At 44.9% G+C, this 17,910-nt stretch overlaps 1 protein-coding gene across 14 annotated transcripts in view; it reads left to right on the plus strand.

Annotated features, from left to right (window-relative positions):
- Positions 1-17,910, plus strand: part of LOC131101502 (focal adhesion kinase 1-like) — a 28,929-nt gene that overhangs the window by 2,931 nt on the left and 8,088 nt on the right. For 3 of the 14 annotated variants that reach the window (XM_058046731.1, XM_058046733.1, XM_058046732.1), the window contains exons 1-14: positions 3,873-4,015; positions 6,431-6,457; positions 7,780-8,021; positions 8,749-8,924; positions 10,365-10,452; positions 10,665-10,744; positions 10,825-10,887; positions 11,745-11,799; positions 14,795-14,935; positions 15,050-15,127; positions 15,204-15,311; positions 15,427-15,544; positions 16,129-16,159; positions 16,573-16,637. In XM_058046731.1, coding sequence (XP_057902714.1) covers positions 3,997-4,015; positions 6,431-6,457; positions 7,780-8,021; positions 8,749-8,924; positions 10,365-10,452; positions 10,665-10,744; positions 10,825-10,887; positions 11,745-11,799; positions 14,795-14,935; positions 15,050-15,127; positions 15,204-15,311; positions 15,427-15,544; positions 16,129-16,159; positions 16,573-16,637 — 1,291 coding nt within the window. In that variant the 5' untranslated portion in view covers positions 3,873-3,996. Of the gene's footprint in view, positions 1-3,871; positions 4,016-6,430; positions 6,458-6,964; positions 7,577-7,779; positions 8,022-8,748; positions 8,925-10,364; positions 10,453-10,664; positions 10,745-10,824; positions 10,888-11,744; positions 11,800-14,794; positions 14,936-15,049; positions 15,128-15,203; positions 15,312-15,426; positions 15,545-16,128; positions 16,160-16,572; positions 16,638-16,830; positions 16,921-17,910 lie in introns of those variants that run through there. The other 11 variants (XM_058046742.1, XM_058046743.1, XM_058046736.1 and 8 more) reach the window with 9 other exon arrangements.

A 17,910-nucleotide genomic window follows, 5' to 3' on the forward strand; every position in this document is an offset into this window, starting at 1 on the left:
GTGACCCACCAGATCCAGCAGAGATCTGATTATTTTCATTATTTTTCAATTCATCTACAGTGACTTTTGCCGATGGGCCAGGATTAGGATTCACATTTTGCATGGTGCATATGATTACATGGAGATGAAAAATTGTCACTGTGCACACCCTCTACTCTTCTTTGGGTATACATGCAGGAAGTAAAGCCTGCACTTCAAGGCCGTATAGTGTAGTAACCATGTCGCATCTTCTTCCTCTGTGTCGCATGTACATGTATTTTCTTCACCTCACTATTTTTGGTATTTGTGTGGATGAAACCTGTGTGCAGGGTAGACTGCGGTCTGTCTTACAATGGCAGGAAATGACATCATCATCGCTAATGACCTTGTGGCTCCTTGGGGGCTTGCACTTAGCCGGACATGTGCACAAAAACACACGTTTCTCACATTGGCACAAACCCAACATTAAACATCCACACTTTTGTCCACGGAGGCCTGCATACGGAATAATCCATTCTGCACTATAAATCTGATGTGTAAATATCCTACCATGTAGATATACTCTGATTTTTTTCATCAAGCTGCACTTTGGACACCCCTACCCAATGCCTTTTTGCTTTTTTCAACTTTCGTGTAGTTTTCTTGTTTAATTAAAGCAATAAAAATGCTGCATGGCCAAAAATGAACCCCAGGGCGCACTTTGGATACCCTTGTCTTAAAGGGAAACTGCACTTAAAAAAAAATTGACCATCATTCGCAATCCTTATGTGAAACATAAACACATATTTATTTCCTTTTTCTGTACATTATATCACCAGAAATTAAGTGAATATGAGCTAGCTAATAATGCATGTCATTGGGACACAGCTATGTTGATGCTCAAGCCCTAACAAAAAATGTCAGCAGTGTTCAATTTCCATAACTGACCTGTATATTAACCCAGCTACAGCCATATTGTTGTTGTAGCAGCAAACACCAAATACTATTTGTATTTCTGGTGCAATAACGCAACACCAATGATGGGCAAAATTCCCCAAAAAGTGCAGTTTCCCTTTAAAGCAAGCCTTCTTGACTCTCACTGGAAGACAACTTGGAGACTAATTGGTCGTCTGAAGTGCACACGCACACACACACGGTTGAGAGAGCAGTGGTCTTGAAGGTCAGTGGGTGCTGCATGTCAGCCGGAGGAAGAAAGCCCCAGGCAGAATAATAGGACATAGAAATCTTGGCTGCAGTCTCACTCCTTTAACATTTTCGGAGGCATTTTTGCTGAATTGCGAAAAAGGGTGCACATATTGTAAAGCTGTTGCCTCCTCGCTCCCTCTGTCTGTGTCTCTTATTACATGAGCCAGAGACAAAAAAGAAAGGCGTCATTGTCATAAAGTGAAAGGAAAAACAGAAACTGTGGGGAAATGATCCATGCAAATTCCCTATGGCGTATATGTATGCTATTTTATTCAGTTTTGTGACGGGATGTTGGCTCTATTGTTCAATAAATAGATGAGGTTTAGGGCCCCCCCTGCAGTTCTTGGCCTTTGTCCACCTGCCTTCAAAGGCTTGAATCTCAGGCTACATCTCAGACGTGCAGGGGTGTATGGATATGTCAAGTTCAATCAAAAGTTGGAGTTGGAGGGAGGATGACCAAGCGCGTTGTGCATCAGCGTCTGCTTAGCAGATCACATGACCTCATCTCTGCTCCTCAACACACACAAACACACACTCACAACAGACACCGTCCTCACAGCTATGACATCACACACACTTGCACGTTTGGACACTGGAGAAGTCAGGCTTGGTAAAATAGCGCTTGGTGTGTCTGTGTGTGTCTGGTTGTGTGATGAGTCACCCGCAAACGCCGTCCTTTTAGACAAAGCTTCATTCAGCCCCCATTCCTCCTCCTGGTTTGAACCCGTTTTATGGCGGCTATTTTCACAGCATACACAAGACGGGAAACATTGAAAGTGCAGTGCCACTAGAGGGTGATGGTACTCCATGCTGGCAGCACACCTTATAGCAGGGGTCCCCTAACTAAGGCCCAGGGGCCGGACATGGCGCGCTTCCACATATGAACAATACGCTACCAGAGATACGCGTATAACCCCACCACCACTCCCTTCAGCTGTTTTGCTATGGTACAACCGATGTCATGACAAAAACTGTACCTGCTCTGATAGAGACAGGGTGCGGTATCTGTCACAGAACCAAAAATTGAGTTGTCTGTTTATTTTTCTATTTCATCTAAATGCTATTTGCCATTGTCTGTAGTGTGTGTGTGTGTGTGTGTGTGTGTGTGTGTGTGTGTGATGTCTTGGCCTAGTAATCCAGTGGCCCATTAATCTGCTTTGGTCTTGAGCAACTCCGGCCTGGACTGTCAGGCTGTTTGCTTGCTTGGGATTCTGTCCACGAATAACCTGCTAGCATACTGTACATGTGGTCATATTGGACCGTCGCCATGCTGTTGTTTGATTCTCAATGTGACACTGTGCCATCTTTTCTTCAGAAATAAAACAATACATATGCATAAATCCGTAAATGGTGTCAAGCCATCCTCTAATATTTGGATGAAACTAGTTGCTGTGGCGGCTGTTGCCTCTATCTGTCTGTTTCAGACGGGCAGTGAGGTGAACAGCCTGAGCGATAGCCTGTTTCACTCGGACTGTACTGAGAATGTCACATTATGACTAATGGAGTAGCCCCCTCGGGGTGGTGTTTGTGTCTGAGAGGCAGGAGGGCTCGAAGGCAACAACGCAAGCAGGATCGCGCGCGCACACACACACACACACACACACACGTCTGTTTTAGCAAGGATTTTGTCGCATTTTGGGATGTAATATGCTATAAAAATATTAGTTAGTAGGATGATGCAAAGCCTTTACAGTTTAAATGCTCAAAATTATAGCTGGGGTGTCTAGGCCCTTATTGGAAGCAGACAATAATTGAGAGAGAGGTTGCTTGATCAGTAATTATTGATAAAAACTTCATTTTTTGTTGTCAGTCAGGATTTGGACCTGGAGCTGGACCGGTAGCTGGTTCAAAACCCTTGCTTTTGTGGAGCATGCACCCACCAACTATGGGAGACTTGGTGGTGAATTGAAAAAATGCAGTTAATTTGCAGTTAATTTTAATTGAAAAATTTGGTTTTATTTTAACCATAGCGTCAGTGGGGCAGTGACCCAGCAGATACAGCCACCTGTAAATTATGTCTAATCTACACCCATAATCATGATTTGGAGTGCATGAGAAAGTGGAACAGAGAACCTGTCTCTCTTTGACCACGTGGTCTTCTGGCAACAAGTATATTATGCACAACGTGACAGCATCAGAACCAATGTTGTAATAGCCATCAGGACTCGCAAACTGCTCATCCAGCCTTAATACCGCTGATGAGTTCATTGTACATCACAGTACGGCAACCATAACGTGCAAGCAGAGGCAGTCAAAGCTGCTCAGCACTGCTCAGTGCTGCTCAACTACAGCCATAACCAATATTTTTTTTTGCTAGTGTTAATTAAAGACCTCAAAGGGAGACTCAACTGGCTCATTAAATAGATGCAAATTGATAGGCATAAAAAATGGAAATGGAAAGAGAGTTGTAGAGTCCGCTTATGTTATGGTCAGATGGGGCAGTGACCCACCAGGTCCAGCAGGCAGAGCTTCAGGAAAAATGTACCTGCTTTATATTGTGAAATACCGCCACCTGCAGGACTCGAGTAGAACAGTGTGTTGATGCTCTTGAGTCAGTGTGACTACATCTGGTTGCCCCCCCCCCATCCCTCCTCTGGTAGACAAAGATTCCCCTTCCCCCTCCTTCCTCCTCCATGCATGCATCCATCCATTCCTATCTCCCTCCCACTTAGGATGCTGTCTCTGCTTCCCACTTATGCCACGCTCTGTCAGTGTCGTAGTAGAAGTCAGGGATTAGGAAGGGGAAGGCTGGGTTTAACAGTGACCACACAAGCCCGGGATCTGGGCTTGCCCAGTTTAGCACCTTTTTTTTTCTACTATTCTGGACTTGAAATGGAAGGATTGTACCATGGTAAGGAGAGGCCGTGGTTCACTTCATGTGTTGTTTTGTCTTGCCCTTTCTTATGAAGGTTGTCGCAATCAGGACTTTGTTGACACTTTTAAGGATTGACACAAGCGTGCAGTTTTGATAATGGTGTGTGTGTGTGTGTGTATACAGTGTTTGTGTGTGCATGTGGTTGGTTTGAAGTGTGTGTGGGAAGTTGCATGTGTGGGAGAGTAGATGGATGTTAAATTAGAGGCTTGTGTTGTGCATTCTTCTAGAGTATTTGGTTTTGTGTGTAGGCATAATGTATTTCGGTTTTAGGCTTTGGGCATCTGCAGACGTGTACTGCTGAAAAGGTTTTCAAACATGTACCCCCTGCTGAGTTGCCTGTGCTATTATTTTCTAATAACGCTAAAGCCCTATGATTTCCGAGGAAACAGAATGGTTGAATTGGCCAATAAAAACTACTCTTAAACCCAGAATGAAATACATATTATTCACATGATTTATTCTTGCCAGCTCATCTTAACCGGGAACAGACATTATCACCTCACACAACACACTTGTGGCCTTCAAAATAAGAGCAGTTTGTGTGCAAAGGATGACGTCCCTTTAGCAAAGCCGGCCAAGCTCCATGCATTTGTGAAGTATGTAATATAAGCAAGGAATTTCCTATCACAAAAGTACACACTTTATTCTGGTAAAATAAGCAGAAAGAGTAAAAAAAACAACAGATCTTAAAAACTGGGGGGAAAATGACATTTGGAGAAAAAAACACAAGTGAACCAAATAAATCCAGATGCCCTGTAAGTTGGCTGGACTTGAAATTTTCCCACATCTTTACATTAGACTGTAACTTGATGGTGTCCAGCCAATCACAAACATTGGATGCACACCTTGAGGCCATTGCCAAGCACATATCTGTACATGGCAGGACAACATGGCTGCCATCATCCAAAATGCATGCTAGCATGTCTTCCATAGCAATTTCAGTGTCACTTGCAGTTACTAGAATAACTGCACATCAATCATGTCCTTTCCTCCTAAATGGATGCTGAATAAAAGATGCTGAATAAGTGTGTGGCTACCACGTTAGCGCCGCACCTCCACACCTCCACACACTTGAGTGAGCATGTGTGTGTGTGCTTCTGCAGATAAACGCCAACGAGCACTCATGCGTCGACATGACCTTATTATGGTTCATGCATGCAAGATTTATGCATCGTCTGCGTGTTTAATGTGACGGTCCATTCTCATCTATCCCAACATAGTCATATATGTACGTCTCGTAAGTCACAGCTGAACTTCTGCATACAAAAGAGTGATTTCCACGCTTCCCTGCTGTCTTTTTGAGCGGCAGGTGTGCCGGTTGCCTCGGGCACTGTGTTGTTGCATGCTAGACTGCATGCTCCACTAACACGTCTTTGTCCGCAGGGTCGCAGAGCAGTGACATACTCCTCCTGAGGCAGTGAGGCAGACTGCTTGCATCAAATGACATTAAGAACTTGCAGGAGCTTTAGCGGCAAGTGTGTTTGCAGCTTTGAGGTGCTTGGCTTTGACTGACCTCGCTTGTGAAGCTGTCAAAGCAGCATCAGTAGAACAGATGGTGGGCTTTGGAGTCCATCTAGATGTCATTATCGTCACACCAGCACATGAACGGATGAGTTCTCAGGGTCCTTTTAAGCCACTATAGTCACACTTATTTCACTTTTCCTCAGTCAAATCTTGGATTTTCACAGGACAACAACAAAGGTTCAAGTATGAGGCACATATGTTGACCTCATTCTTGTAAAAGCTTAATTTTACAGTTTATTCTTGCGTTTTTTAACATAATTAATACTTTTTTCTTGTAACCAATGCTTCATTTTTGTATTATTAGTGTTATTTCCTGTCTCCACTACACACACACACTCACATGCACACTGTGGTTTCATATTACACTAGTGTTTGTCCATAAACTGTACTGTTTATTTGCATGACATCATCCTTGTTCAGGACCTCCTGTGTGTGTGTGTGTGTGTGTGTGTGTGTAGACCTGGGTGTCTACACAGCACTTATCCTCCTGACCTGTATCACTGACACACTAAATGACACCCAAAAGGCTTCTCCTGGACTTCCTGTGGCATTCATTTGATGAGGCATTTATTCCAAAGTACTGTACGTCTCAGTATATAAAGTCTAGCAACCTGCTGAGGGGTTTTTATAGACCCCATAGGAGTCCTATAATCATTGTGCTTGTTTATCTTTGTCCGCAGCACCACATCATTTATCAAGGAGAAAACTTTTAAATGAGCTCTTTCAGCTGTTTATCTGACATCTGATGGCCTGTTGATTTTTCCCAATCAATATCCCCTGGCGTAATCTCTGACCATAAAGCTAATACGATGACCGCTTTATGCACTTTAACAAGCTTAGTGAACCCCCCCTCCGTTTGTCTTTCAGATATTTCCAGGATTGCCTACTACACAGGTGAGTCCCATTTCATTTGCCATTCATTATCATACAGCTGCTTGCCCACCAGAAGCCCCCCTCACAGGGAACAGAGGTGTTACTCAGATCGGTGCACCGCAAGATGTTTGATGCTCATGAACGGGCTCTCGGACCCATGTGACTGTTAGAAGGTTCCTAAAAAGTCCATTCGGCATATTGGAGACACTTGAATATGATTTCCAGTGAACATGAGGAAAGGTGGTTGCGATGGTAGCACTTCAAACATGGCGTGAATCGGACGTCAGAAGCAGCAGCTTCTGCTTAATGAGTGACCAAAAGGTTTGACGTCGCCACTCATGGACAAAGGTGGGAGTGGCTTTTCATTGAACACCAGAGCTTAGCAGTGACCGGCATGAAGCTCCTCCCGCTCCTCTCTTGCTCCCCATTCAACTTTCATTTGCGCTGCTTTTGCCGTCCTCTTCCTCTCATTCTTGCTGAAACAATGTCAGCCTTCCCCGGTCTCCCTGCACCTCCTCTGCCTCCCGTCCCCTGCTGCTTTTGTCTCTCTTTCATGGCATGCCGCTGTTGCTAAACAAGAAGACAGCCTTCTACTGGTCGATCACTAATTAATTGTCTGTCTTTTTGGCTCGGACCGCCACTGCGTGTCCACTGGTTTGGAAGAGGGAACAAGGAGTCCAAATCCTCTGCTGAGGGACGGTCTCCATACACTTCCAAGGCAACTGTGTTACTATGGCGTGCAGGCATGGGCCAGGAAAGACCCGATAGCTAGCAAACAGTGTGTTGTCGTCAGAGAGGGGCCGCCAGGGAGCACAAGGGAAAGTGGACAGAAGAAAAGCAGAAGTGTCCGAATCAGTGTGGTTGTGGCTTTCTCTGCAAAAGGACTGGAAAGGATGGGATCAGACTGCGTTGTCACACAAACTTTTTACGGATGTTCCGCTGCTGGAAGCTGCAGGCTCAGGTTGGATCTGTGGTTTTTGTAACTCCTGCACGGGAGCAGGTGCAGAAAGGGCGTCATGCGTGGTTGCGAGGCCGCCAGCTGCCTGTCGGTGCTCAGCACTGACGGAGGCAGGCGGGGACGGACCTGCGTTTCCATGGCGACGAGCAGCTGTAGCCCCTTCCCCATGTGTTGGAGCCGAGGTATGCACGGAAGCTCCTGGATAAGAAGAATGGGAGTTGTGTTAACACACAGCACCGCATACTGATGGCGTGGGGAGGGGAAGTGTGTCAGTGTAGGGGATTTAGACAGGAAAAATAACCACCTCAGGTCCATTGTTTTCATTCTGTTGGAGAATTTTTTTGGAGTGTTTTTTCATGCCAATGTTTCTTCCTTGTCCTTCCAGAATATGACAGACACCTAGCAGCGGCGGTATCGGCAGGGAAAACCATGGCCACGCCTTACATGGACCCCAACCTTAACCACTCGCTCCTGGGTGGCGCCCCAAGGCTCAGTGCAGGGGGGTCGGACCGGACAGTGGCCGGCTCCGTGGACAGGGTCCTGAAAGTCTTCCATCACTTTGAGACCAACACGGAGCTCAGCAGCTGGTCCTCTAACATTCGATACGGGGATGCCACTGATGTCAGGGTAAGATACCTTCCTGTTCCTGTTGCACTGCGGGACATTGCAAATGTTCTACGCTAACATTACATTGCTAACATTACATTCGCACTTCAACTTCGACATCTTTAACATCTCAGACGTTTGACTGACAGAGAAGTGATGTCCATATACACAGGGCCTTCATTACACCTTCGAGTACCCCTTGCTGTGCTGGAGGACACCAACCCTAGTACTAGTAGCTAATGCTAACATAGCAGTCACATTTTAACATTTTATTCTCAAAGCGATAAACACAAAGCGATCAAACCTACAGCTCCCATGTCTGGCGGAGATACAGTAGTTTACTGACTGGGCCATTCGTCATTTTAGATGTGTAGCGAAGCCAGCTTTGTTTTTCTTATACCATATGCTTATGCTGTTGCTGCGCCTTAGCTCTGGATGCTTAGGTATTATGATCTTCAGTCTCCATCTTGCTGCAGTGGTATCTTTTCCTACTGCACTGGTTCTCCTCTTGACAATTCCTCAAGATCCACTTTTGTAATGCATAAAGTACCAAGCACCCCTCCAACACCTCATATCTGGGTCAGACCCACCCCCCAAGAGTTTTACATGGCAACACACATGCTCCTGTGAGCATACTCCACATGTGATGTCTGGCAACATGTCTGTAATCTTAAATTGACTGCATGCATGGAGTGATGCCCTCAGGACTCCCATAATCCAGTTGTCAGAAACATCTGATCATCTCCAGGGGATCATCCAGAAGATCCTGGACATCCACAAAGTGCGCTGGACGTCCTGCTTCGGCCTGCGTCTCAGCAGCAGTGGCCAAACCAGAGACCACCAAGTCCACTGGCTTCACCCGGACCTGGGCGTGTCTCACGTCCGCGAAACATATGAACAGACACATCCCGGTGAGGAGTGGAGGTGAGAATCCATGAGACCTTTTGTGTGGCTGTTAATGTGCAAGATGCTTTTAAAAGATAATGCGTCTTAAAGATTCATCTGTGTGGATGCGCAAAGGATGTCACGTCATTTATATTTGAAACCAAGTAGAAAAAGAAGGAATAGTCTGTTTCCACTGACACTGACACCCAAACTCTAACACTGCTCATACGGCCTTGCCTTATGAAAACCAGCTTACTCACATACAGCCCTTCATTCTGTTTGGCCCGGGACCGTAAGGAGGATAAGCGCTATAGAAAATGGATGGATGCAATATGGCAGGAAGTAGGGCATTGCCCCTGCAAGATAAGATGTGAGCTTACGGTTGGGCTTGCACAAAGTCCCAGCCAGCATCCTTTACTCAGCGTCCTGTAGCCAATGAACAAAGCCGCAGGAGTGAATTACTGCCTCATGAAAAATATCCAGCAGGGTCCGTCTGTCGTGCACGCCGTGGATCACTTTTATTGTGGCCATCTTGCTACAAATGCCATTGTGCATTTAAGACCTTTTGCACCGCGGAAAAAAGAAGGGAGGCAGATGTCGCCTTTTGGGCGACTTAAGTCAGCAACTTTTTTTGGCTTTAGGGATGATGTAACCTCTTCTTTTGGCATACCGATGTTCTCCTCTCAGATTAGCTAGAGAATCTTTAAGTTGTGTTTTTGTCAGAAGAGCTCTAATAACAGCTGAGTGCTCCTCTCAAATAGACAATCTTTGTGTTTTCTTTATGAATGTGTTACTTTATGGACTATTTTAGCCATTGTTTAAGTATTTTGAAATATATAATGTGGCCTTAGCTATAGAATAACTACATAAATGTAGTAACTGGTGCATTCATGATGCATGCAACCCTTATACAATATTGTGCCACATTTTGGTCATTTTCAGCATTCGCAGAACTTCCTTCTTAGGGTCGGGCCTCATTTGAAGATTCTGGTTCTGATTCCAATTCCTCATTTTGATTCCGGTTCCCATCGATTCTCGATAATGTCATTGCAGGTCTCATTATGTGAATAGAGTGTTCTTGTCGCTCTTTGGAGGTTCTGAGCAGCCTCCTTTTATCTCTTTTTCTATCTTTAGAAGGCGCAGAGAAGAGACAGTTGTTTATTCGTGTACTCGTGCACACAAGGATTGTGGATGATGGGCAAAATTCTGAAAATAGTGCACTTTTGCTAGTCACAGGCGGCTCCGTCTTGCTTGTGGCATACAAAACAAGCCACAGAAGAAGGTTGTCTCAATGTCTTTGGCTTTTCATGTTTTTTTGCTTACTTTTTGTCTCCCACTGCTTCCATAAATATGACATGCACATGCAAATTAGACGATGCCATCCGTCATCTTAATCCTTAACTTCTTCAAACTGTGCCCCCCAGAGGTTGAATAGACCATTTAAACATTGCTTCTTTTATATTCTTGTATATGCTATAGGTACGAGCTGAGGATCCGGTATCTGCCAAAAGGCTTCATACAGCAGTTTACAGAAGACAAACCTACACTCAATTACTTCTACCACCAGGTACTCACACACACACACACACACACACACATTTCATCTCTCAACACCAAGGCATATGGCACTGATTGCCGCCTGTGTTTTGCCTGGGAGTCATCTAGGTCAGCAGGCTTGTTGCAGACTTGGCCTTCCAGATTGTTGCTGGGAGATGTAAATATTTCATTCTCTTTGGGTAACAACATATGCTTATGTTTATTTGCATACATCACATCCAGGTGAAAAATGACTACATGACACAGATCGGGGATCAGTTGGAACAGGATGTCGCCCTCAAACTGGGCTGTCTAGAGATCAGGTGAGACACACCGCAGGGTATTAAGGTGAATAGAGTAGAATGTTGACCGGGATGGCTGACTGTACTCTGCTGATTTCCAGGAGGTTCTTCAAAGAGATGCGAGGCAACGCCCTGGACAAAAAGTCTAACTATGAACTACTGGAGTGAGTGCCCGTTTTCTAGTTGGACGATGTTTTAGAGATTCTTCTATCATTGCTCAGTGATGCAGTTGTATGCCTCCAGTGTTTGCTCAATATGTCAATGACTTGATGTAAGTTTGCTCCAGCCAGCGCTAACGAAGGGGGCTCCTTAACGAGGATTGGCTCCCACTCTAACGAGCTGCTCCATTCTACCCGAGTCTTTCTTTCAGCCCATTAGCCTAACGAGCGCTCCAGTCAACTGAGAAGATATGTCCAGTCGTTATGGCTCCCACTTCCCATCGCCGCTTGTCTCCGTTGTCTTTCCCCCGTCCTTTCATTTTGGTTGTCTTTGTGGTTTTGTCTCAGTCCGTCCCTCATCCCTGCAAATGTGTCACTTTCAAAGGGGGGGCTGCTGCAAGGACCTCACACTTGGCCATTAGTGTGGCATCTTCACCATAACTTATGTATTGCCATAATGTCATGAATCCAACAATTCTTAGTCCAATTATGTCGGGTCGATAACCAATTAACCATGATAAACGAGGGGTGACTGTTCTTGAAAGTAATGTTCGAGCCTCGCCTCGTCTCGTTCCTGTAGACCTAAGATCATGTATGGTCTTGTAAACTAATGATAATCAATATTTTAGATAAACATTTACTACAGACCCATTTTGGTTCTCCAAAACCACAGTTTGGAAACCTGAGCAAGACATGGTTGCTGTAGGATTCCCATCTCCTGTTGTGCAACCGAGCTTTGTCGGTCATTTGCCAGCTGAAGAAAAAACAAATTGCTGATCAGATAAAGACATTAACATTCCTGTGAGTATTTACAAGATTGTAAAGATTGTGTTCCTGATGGCGGCTTATTTGTCTCTCTCCAGGAAGGATGTTGGTTTGAGGCGTTTCTTCCCCAAAGACCTGCTGGATTCAGTCAAGGTGAGGAAGCCACACTAGCCATTCCTGTATTGGCCTTGACTGTACCACATGAAATGTCAATTGACAGGAGACTTCATTCATTTTCACACATTGGGTGGGTGCTCATGAGCAGTGATAAATTTAAGGCACACGTTGGTAGGCAGGGTCCGTGTGTGTGTGTGTGTGTGTGTGTGTGTGATCCCAAAAAGGTCCTGATGTCAGAGGCGGGGAGACAGATGCTCTGCAGTGGGGAGCGGAACAGCTCGTGTGCGACCCCCGGGGTCACGTTAAAGCCCACTTTTCTCTTTCCAACAATGAAGTGGGAAGGGGGGAGGTGCGCGCCTCCTTTCCTGGGTCCACCCCTTCTGCCTATCAAACCCAGCTGCCCACCTCGCCGCTTCACAAACATAAAGCGCTGCCTTTGAGGGACACACACACACACACACACACACACACACACACACACAAACATCCATAAATTGTCTGATAGGACTTGAATGCAGAGATCTATGTCCCATTTTCATCCTCTTTTTGTGGACAGCGCAGGGAAACTTCCATAGACTACACAGCTGTTCATCGGGGGAAATATACCATAGAGCGTTAAAAAAAATCATCATCTATATTTGCACATATACAATTAGGTATTCCAAACATATACATTGGAGCACATCTGCTGTGTTACATTTAGAGTTCAGCTGAATGGGAGTCATTTAATGTGATTATTCCCTCTCAATGGACTCCACTTGCTACACACGTGCACATAAACACACGCAGGAAAGAACAGATGGCTACAGTAGTAAAGAGTGACTTATGTCTGTGCCGGTCAAAGCCTTCTCAAGACCAGAGGCTGTTCATTCATGCTCACAGCTTTGCTAAACATGTTTGTGTGCGGATTTGGGGATGCTAGTGTACATATCTTCCATAAATGTCCCTCCGCTGGTATGGCCAGATGTGGTGTTGTCATGGCAATGTCGGCACGCACAGTGATGGAGTGCGATGGCTACTTCCCCTGGACACTTGAGTGACACTTGAGTTTTGAGGGGGGGGGGGGGGGGGGGGGGTGTACACTCCTGATTAAAATTTTAAGACCAGTTGAAAAATAGCAACAATGTATATTTTGCATTTTGGATCTTAAAGAGGTTAAAAAAAAAACAAACAACAACATACAAGATGAAGAAAATGGTGCAAGACAACAAATGTTTTAGTAAGTAAGTAATTTATTGCAAACAAGCGTTAAAGTGAAATAGGCTGATCATCAGCTGCTGATCAGCGGGCTATGTGGCGATGTTGCAGGGGGCATCCATCATTTTTCAACACTTCCTCCAGAGGGATAAGCTCACTCTTTTGGGCCATTCTGCACGTTCCCCTCATCTAAATCCAATTGAGAAGGTTTGGGGATGTGTGACACACCTCCCACTCCACTCCTGGAAAGACTGGCATCAAGCATGCCCAAAATGTCCGTTCTTCAGTAGGTCTGAAGTTTGTGGTGCTGGCGGACATATATTACTGTAAGAACATCATTAAAAAGCCAATTGTTCTTGATAATTATAGGTTATCACATGGTTTGTCTGGTATCAGGCCAGGTATCATGCCCCCAAGTGTCAGTATCAGCCTGGCTGATACTGGCACTTATCTTATTATCACATACAGTAAACCTCGGATATATCGGATTCAATTGTTCCCACTGTTTTTGTCCGATATAAGCGAAATCCGTTATATGCGTATACCGGAAAATGTCCGTTTTACGCATATATCGGATTTATATCCGGTATATGCGTAAATCGGATTTTATCCGTTATAAAAAGGCACTTCCTTGACTATGTTTCCAATGTACCTGGACTGGGCAATGAAAAGAGACGTAAGGTAATGAGAATTTAACTTTATTGGACTCTGAGCATAACAAATTGTTAATTAAGCTAGGCCCTGTTACGCCCGTCAGGCCTACGTTATTTCCAATAGTGAGGTTAAGATCTCATTCACTGCTGTGCTAGTATTATTGACGTCACTCACTTTTATATTTGTCCTAAATCTGGAGCCAGGAGAAAGACAATAGCCAGTGACATCAACAAGATTAGCATAACGATGCGGCCATCCGATATATGCGAGGGAAATTTAATGGAAATGCATTGGAACGGGACTGGAGATTTTGTCCGAAATAGGCGAAATCCGTTATAAAAAATCCGATATATGCAATGAATTTTTATTGGAAATGCATTACAGAAAAATCGGTTCTTTTTTATCTGTCCGTTGTGAGCGAATTTCCGATATATCCGAGTCCGATATATCCGAGGTTTACTGTACTATTTAATCATGAGCTTATTATCACACACTATTTAATCAAAAGACCATTTTGTTTCCCAAAAAATTTCAGTTTATTACATGTATTATATCTAAACAGTGTAAACTGTGTGTTCGCGCTCGTGCGCTGTTCTCTGATTGGTTGTTTCACGGGCACGATACCAGAGCAGCATGCTCTGAGTGGACAGCTACGGGGGCTGATACTGGACATGGTTAAACTCTATATTTTATCAGTATCACTACCCTGGGCCTTTACCCGTATCATTCATGGGCAGTTTTTAGGGTACAGGGCCAATTAATACTGTAGTATGTGATAAGATGGTCATACCGCTACAGCATGTCGGTTCGAGCCTGTGAGAATTAGATACTTATTTAATGCTGCCAGCTATATGTTGTCTTAAACCTGCTTTGAACCAAACTCAACCTCCAGACTGAATCTCCTTTATTCCTAATCTATATATAGTGAGCCGTTTATAGATGGGGGGGCTTTTCTACGCCTTTACTGTACTACTTCCACTGCATGCATGCTTGTGTGTGTGTTTGGATTATTCTGCCCTCCTGGTGCTCAGTGGATTAGTAAAGTTGCTCATCAAATATCTTAGCGATGATTACAGCCTATATGTCATGGTTTAGGCATAAAGCGGTGAAATGGAAAGTTTCTGGATGGATTTTCTTCCCATTGTCAAAAGCATGATGGATGGCTGATCAATTCCTTCAGGCTAAGACTCTTCGTAAGCTCATCCAGCAGACTTTCAAGCAAGTGGCCAACCTCAACGACGAGCAGTGCATCCTGAAATTTCTGGAGATCCTCGCTCCCATCTACCGCTACGACAAGGAATGCTTCAAATGTGCGCTGGGGGTGAGTCGTATTTGCTGAAGGCTTGCGTTAGGTCGACCCCTTGTGGCGGCATTGATGGTTGCACGCATTCAGCTTCCATGAATGCATTTTTCTCCTTTCTGATTCATCATGCAGTCCAGCTGGGTGATCCAGGTGGAGCTGGCCATCGGGCCAGAGGAGGGGATCAGCTACTTGACGGACAAAGGATCAGCAGTGAGTCCAAGTCCTCACCCCTGGACTCACACACACATACGGTATGAAGTAGTCATGTCTCTTTCACCTCTTCAAGCCCACCCATCTGGCCAACTTCACCCAAGTTCAGTCCATCCAGTACTCGGCCATGGAGGAAAAGGACAGGAAGGGAATGCTGCAAGTCAACGTGGCGGGGGCTGCTGAGGTAAATGGTCACAGCAGCTTTCCATGGATGCTATCCACGCTGTATGACACTGGTGTCTCTGCCCCTACAAACTATACATGACATCTCTGGAGATAATGACCATTTTTATTTGCAGCCTCTCACCGTCACGACAGCCTCTCTGACCATGGCCGAGAACCTGGCCGACCTGATTGATGGTTACTGTCGACTGGTTTCCATGGAAACGCACTCTTTCATCATCAGAGTGCAGAAAGGTAAGGATGTGCAGGCCGCAGCTGAGTGTTCAGAATGTAAGATTCCTTGCATAGAGAGCATGATGACACATCACTACATTGACAAAACATGCTGCATTGATAGACTTCATTGTTATTTGCATAGTTATGGTTTTGCACTACATTGCCGATATGTAGTGCATCACACAGTGAGGCATTTATAATTTTGTGTCTGTTTAATGATGTGCTCCAAGATGAGATGATCTTGGCGTCTACTACGTCTATAAAGGCTGTCAAGTCCATATTCAATAAATAATAAAATAAATAATAATAATAATAAAAGATATCCAATGTGCAAAATATATTGGACAGGAGATCCTGTCATATAGAATATAGAGGATCTAGAGGATCTGTAACTGTAGAGGATCTTTGACTGGAGTTTTTGCAGTAGGTGTTAAAAACAACAGAGCACTCCTGTCTTATAGAGGATCTTTTGCTGTGGATCCTGAAAAAACATTCATTCATTCATTCATTCATTTTCTACCGCTTAGCCTCACGAGGGTGGGGTGCAGCTTTCCATAAAAAAGCTGGCTTTGGCATGTTGTAATGTGTTTGTCATCCTCCAGAGGGCGAGAGAGCGCTGCCTTCCATTCCAAAGTAAGTCCACTTCAAGCAGTATTCTCTTTTTTTTTTTTTTTACTTCAGTTGAGTTCAGTTTCAGCAGCGTGTCCAAATCCCAGTGCCAGTCACTTGGTTGGTTAGCTTGGGGCCTTCATTGTGTCTCTCCCTGCTTCACCTCCTTGTCCTTTTGCTAATTTTCACCTCAAATCTTTGTCTTTACCTCTCTCTCTGTCTCTTGCTCTACCTCCCCCCCATGCCTGCTCAAATAAGGAGATAAGTTTGGCAGCCAAATATTTTCCACTTGTGTGAGTCTCCTCCTCTTTGCCGCGGCCTCTCAGTGTTCCAGCCTTTGCTCGCCACGGCTGGAGGAGGCAGGGATGATTGATGCACTTCTGGAGGTGGTGAGCAGGTCAGTAATGCGGTGTTAATACATATGCTTGTATTTGCAGAGTGTCTAACAATGAGAAGAAGTTGGAGGCGGTGAAGAGCGGAGTGAGAACTATTTCCATCTCAGGTAGGCCAGAAATTCCCTCTGCTCTGGTTTCCTCCAACATCTGTTTTTTCTCTTTGTTCCTGTCTGTCCCTGTTTGCTGACCCCACCCCCCCCCCCCCTCCGCATATCCGCCTGTCCTCTTCCATTCACGATGTACAACTCTCCTCCAACCAACCCACCGCGTGTCCTCTTTGTGCTCTCTGATTGGCCGAAGACCCGGTGCCATCATCCACACTTCCTAAGCCAGCCAAGGCGCGGCGTTTCCTCCTCCCCTTTGTCTTCTGTTCAGAGTCGCCACCCAATGGTATTCATTGGCTGTGTTGTTCATGGCCGGCTTGTGATGTAGCATTCAGCTAACACCGGGACTGAAGTCCGTTTGAGCAGCTGTCATGACAACAGGCTGCATCACAACCTACCTACCCTCTCTTCCTCCCTCCTCACCGCCTGTTTTTAACACATTCACAACACTTACGTTTGTTTCTACATTCTTTTTACGATGTTTCTCTTGGTTAATATTTTTTATCATTCTACTAATATAATGCCCTAATATTGTACTAACAACCTGTTACATGCCCTACTTGTTCAGGTTGCAGCCTGGAAAGAGAGTGTGTAGTGTCAGCCCCATACACATGCACACAGTTGTTGTTATTATTATTAATACATTATTATTGGTGGAAGCACAGCTGCAAGCTCAGCAGAGCACAGAGTCATAACTCATCAATCTGGACGGCAGCTTGGAATGCTGTAGACATTTTCCCAAAGCTGGTGACTTCCAATTTGACACGTAGATGTTGCACATATTCAAGCATTGCTCTTCCAAAACAATGAGGATATCCAAGCAATGAAGATATCCCAAACCTCTCTGATCGCAGCAATGCTATGGGCCAAACCCGGCCCTGAAATGACGTCAGCCCCCATGTTCAGCTCAAAATGTGGGAGAGATGTTTTTGCAGTCGATTCCTTTGCATTTGCATAGTATTTATTACTGGTTGATGATGTTGTTACTATACAGCATATGGGATGATTTCATCAAGTAAACCTTACCAAGTAAACCTTAAGATGTGCATTGAATCACACATAAAACAAGAATAATACTGAAGGGAAAGGTGCAGCCCCTGGTTCTTTGAATCCTGAATACATTGTAGCGGACTCGTTTCGGCTCAGGGTTCACAAGAGAACACTGAGGGTCCGACCCTGCTCTCGGTTTAAAGTCCACCACTGGAATTTCTGCACTCACCTCAAGCTGCATCCACGGCTTCCTCTGAGAAATATTTACAACCGGCCGCAGACGGCA

The sequence above is a fragment of the Doryrhamphus excisus genome, chromosome 14, assembly GCF_030265055.1.
Source record: "Doryrhamphus excisus isolate RoL2022-K1 chromosome 14, RoL_Dexc_1.0, whole genome shotgun sequence".
In the NCBI taxonomy this organism is placed as follows: Eukaryota; Metazoa; Chordata; class Actinopteri; order Syngnathiformes; family Syngnathidae; genus Doryrhamphus; species Doryrhamphus excisus.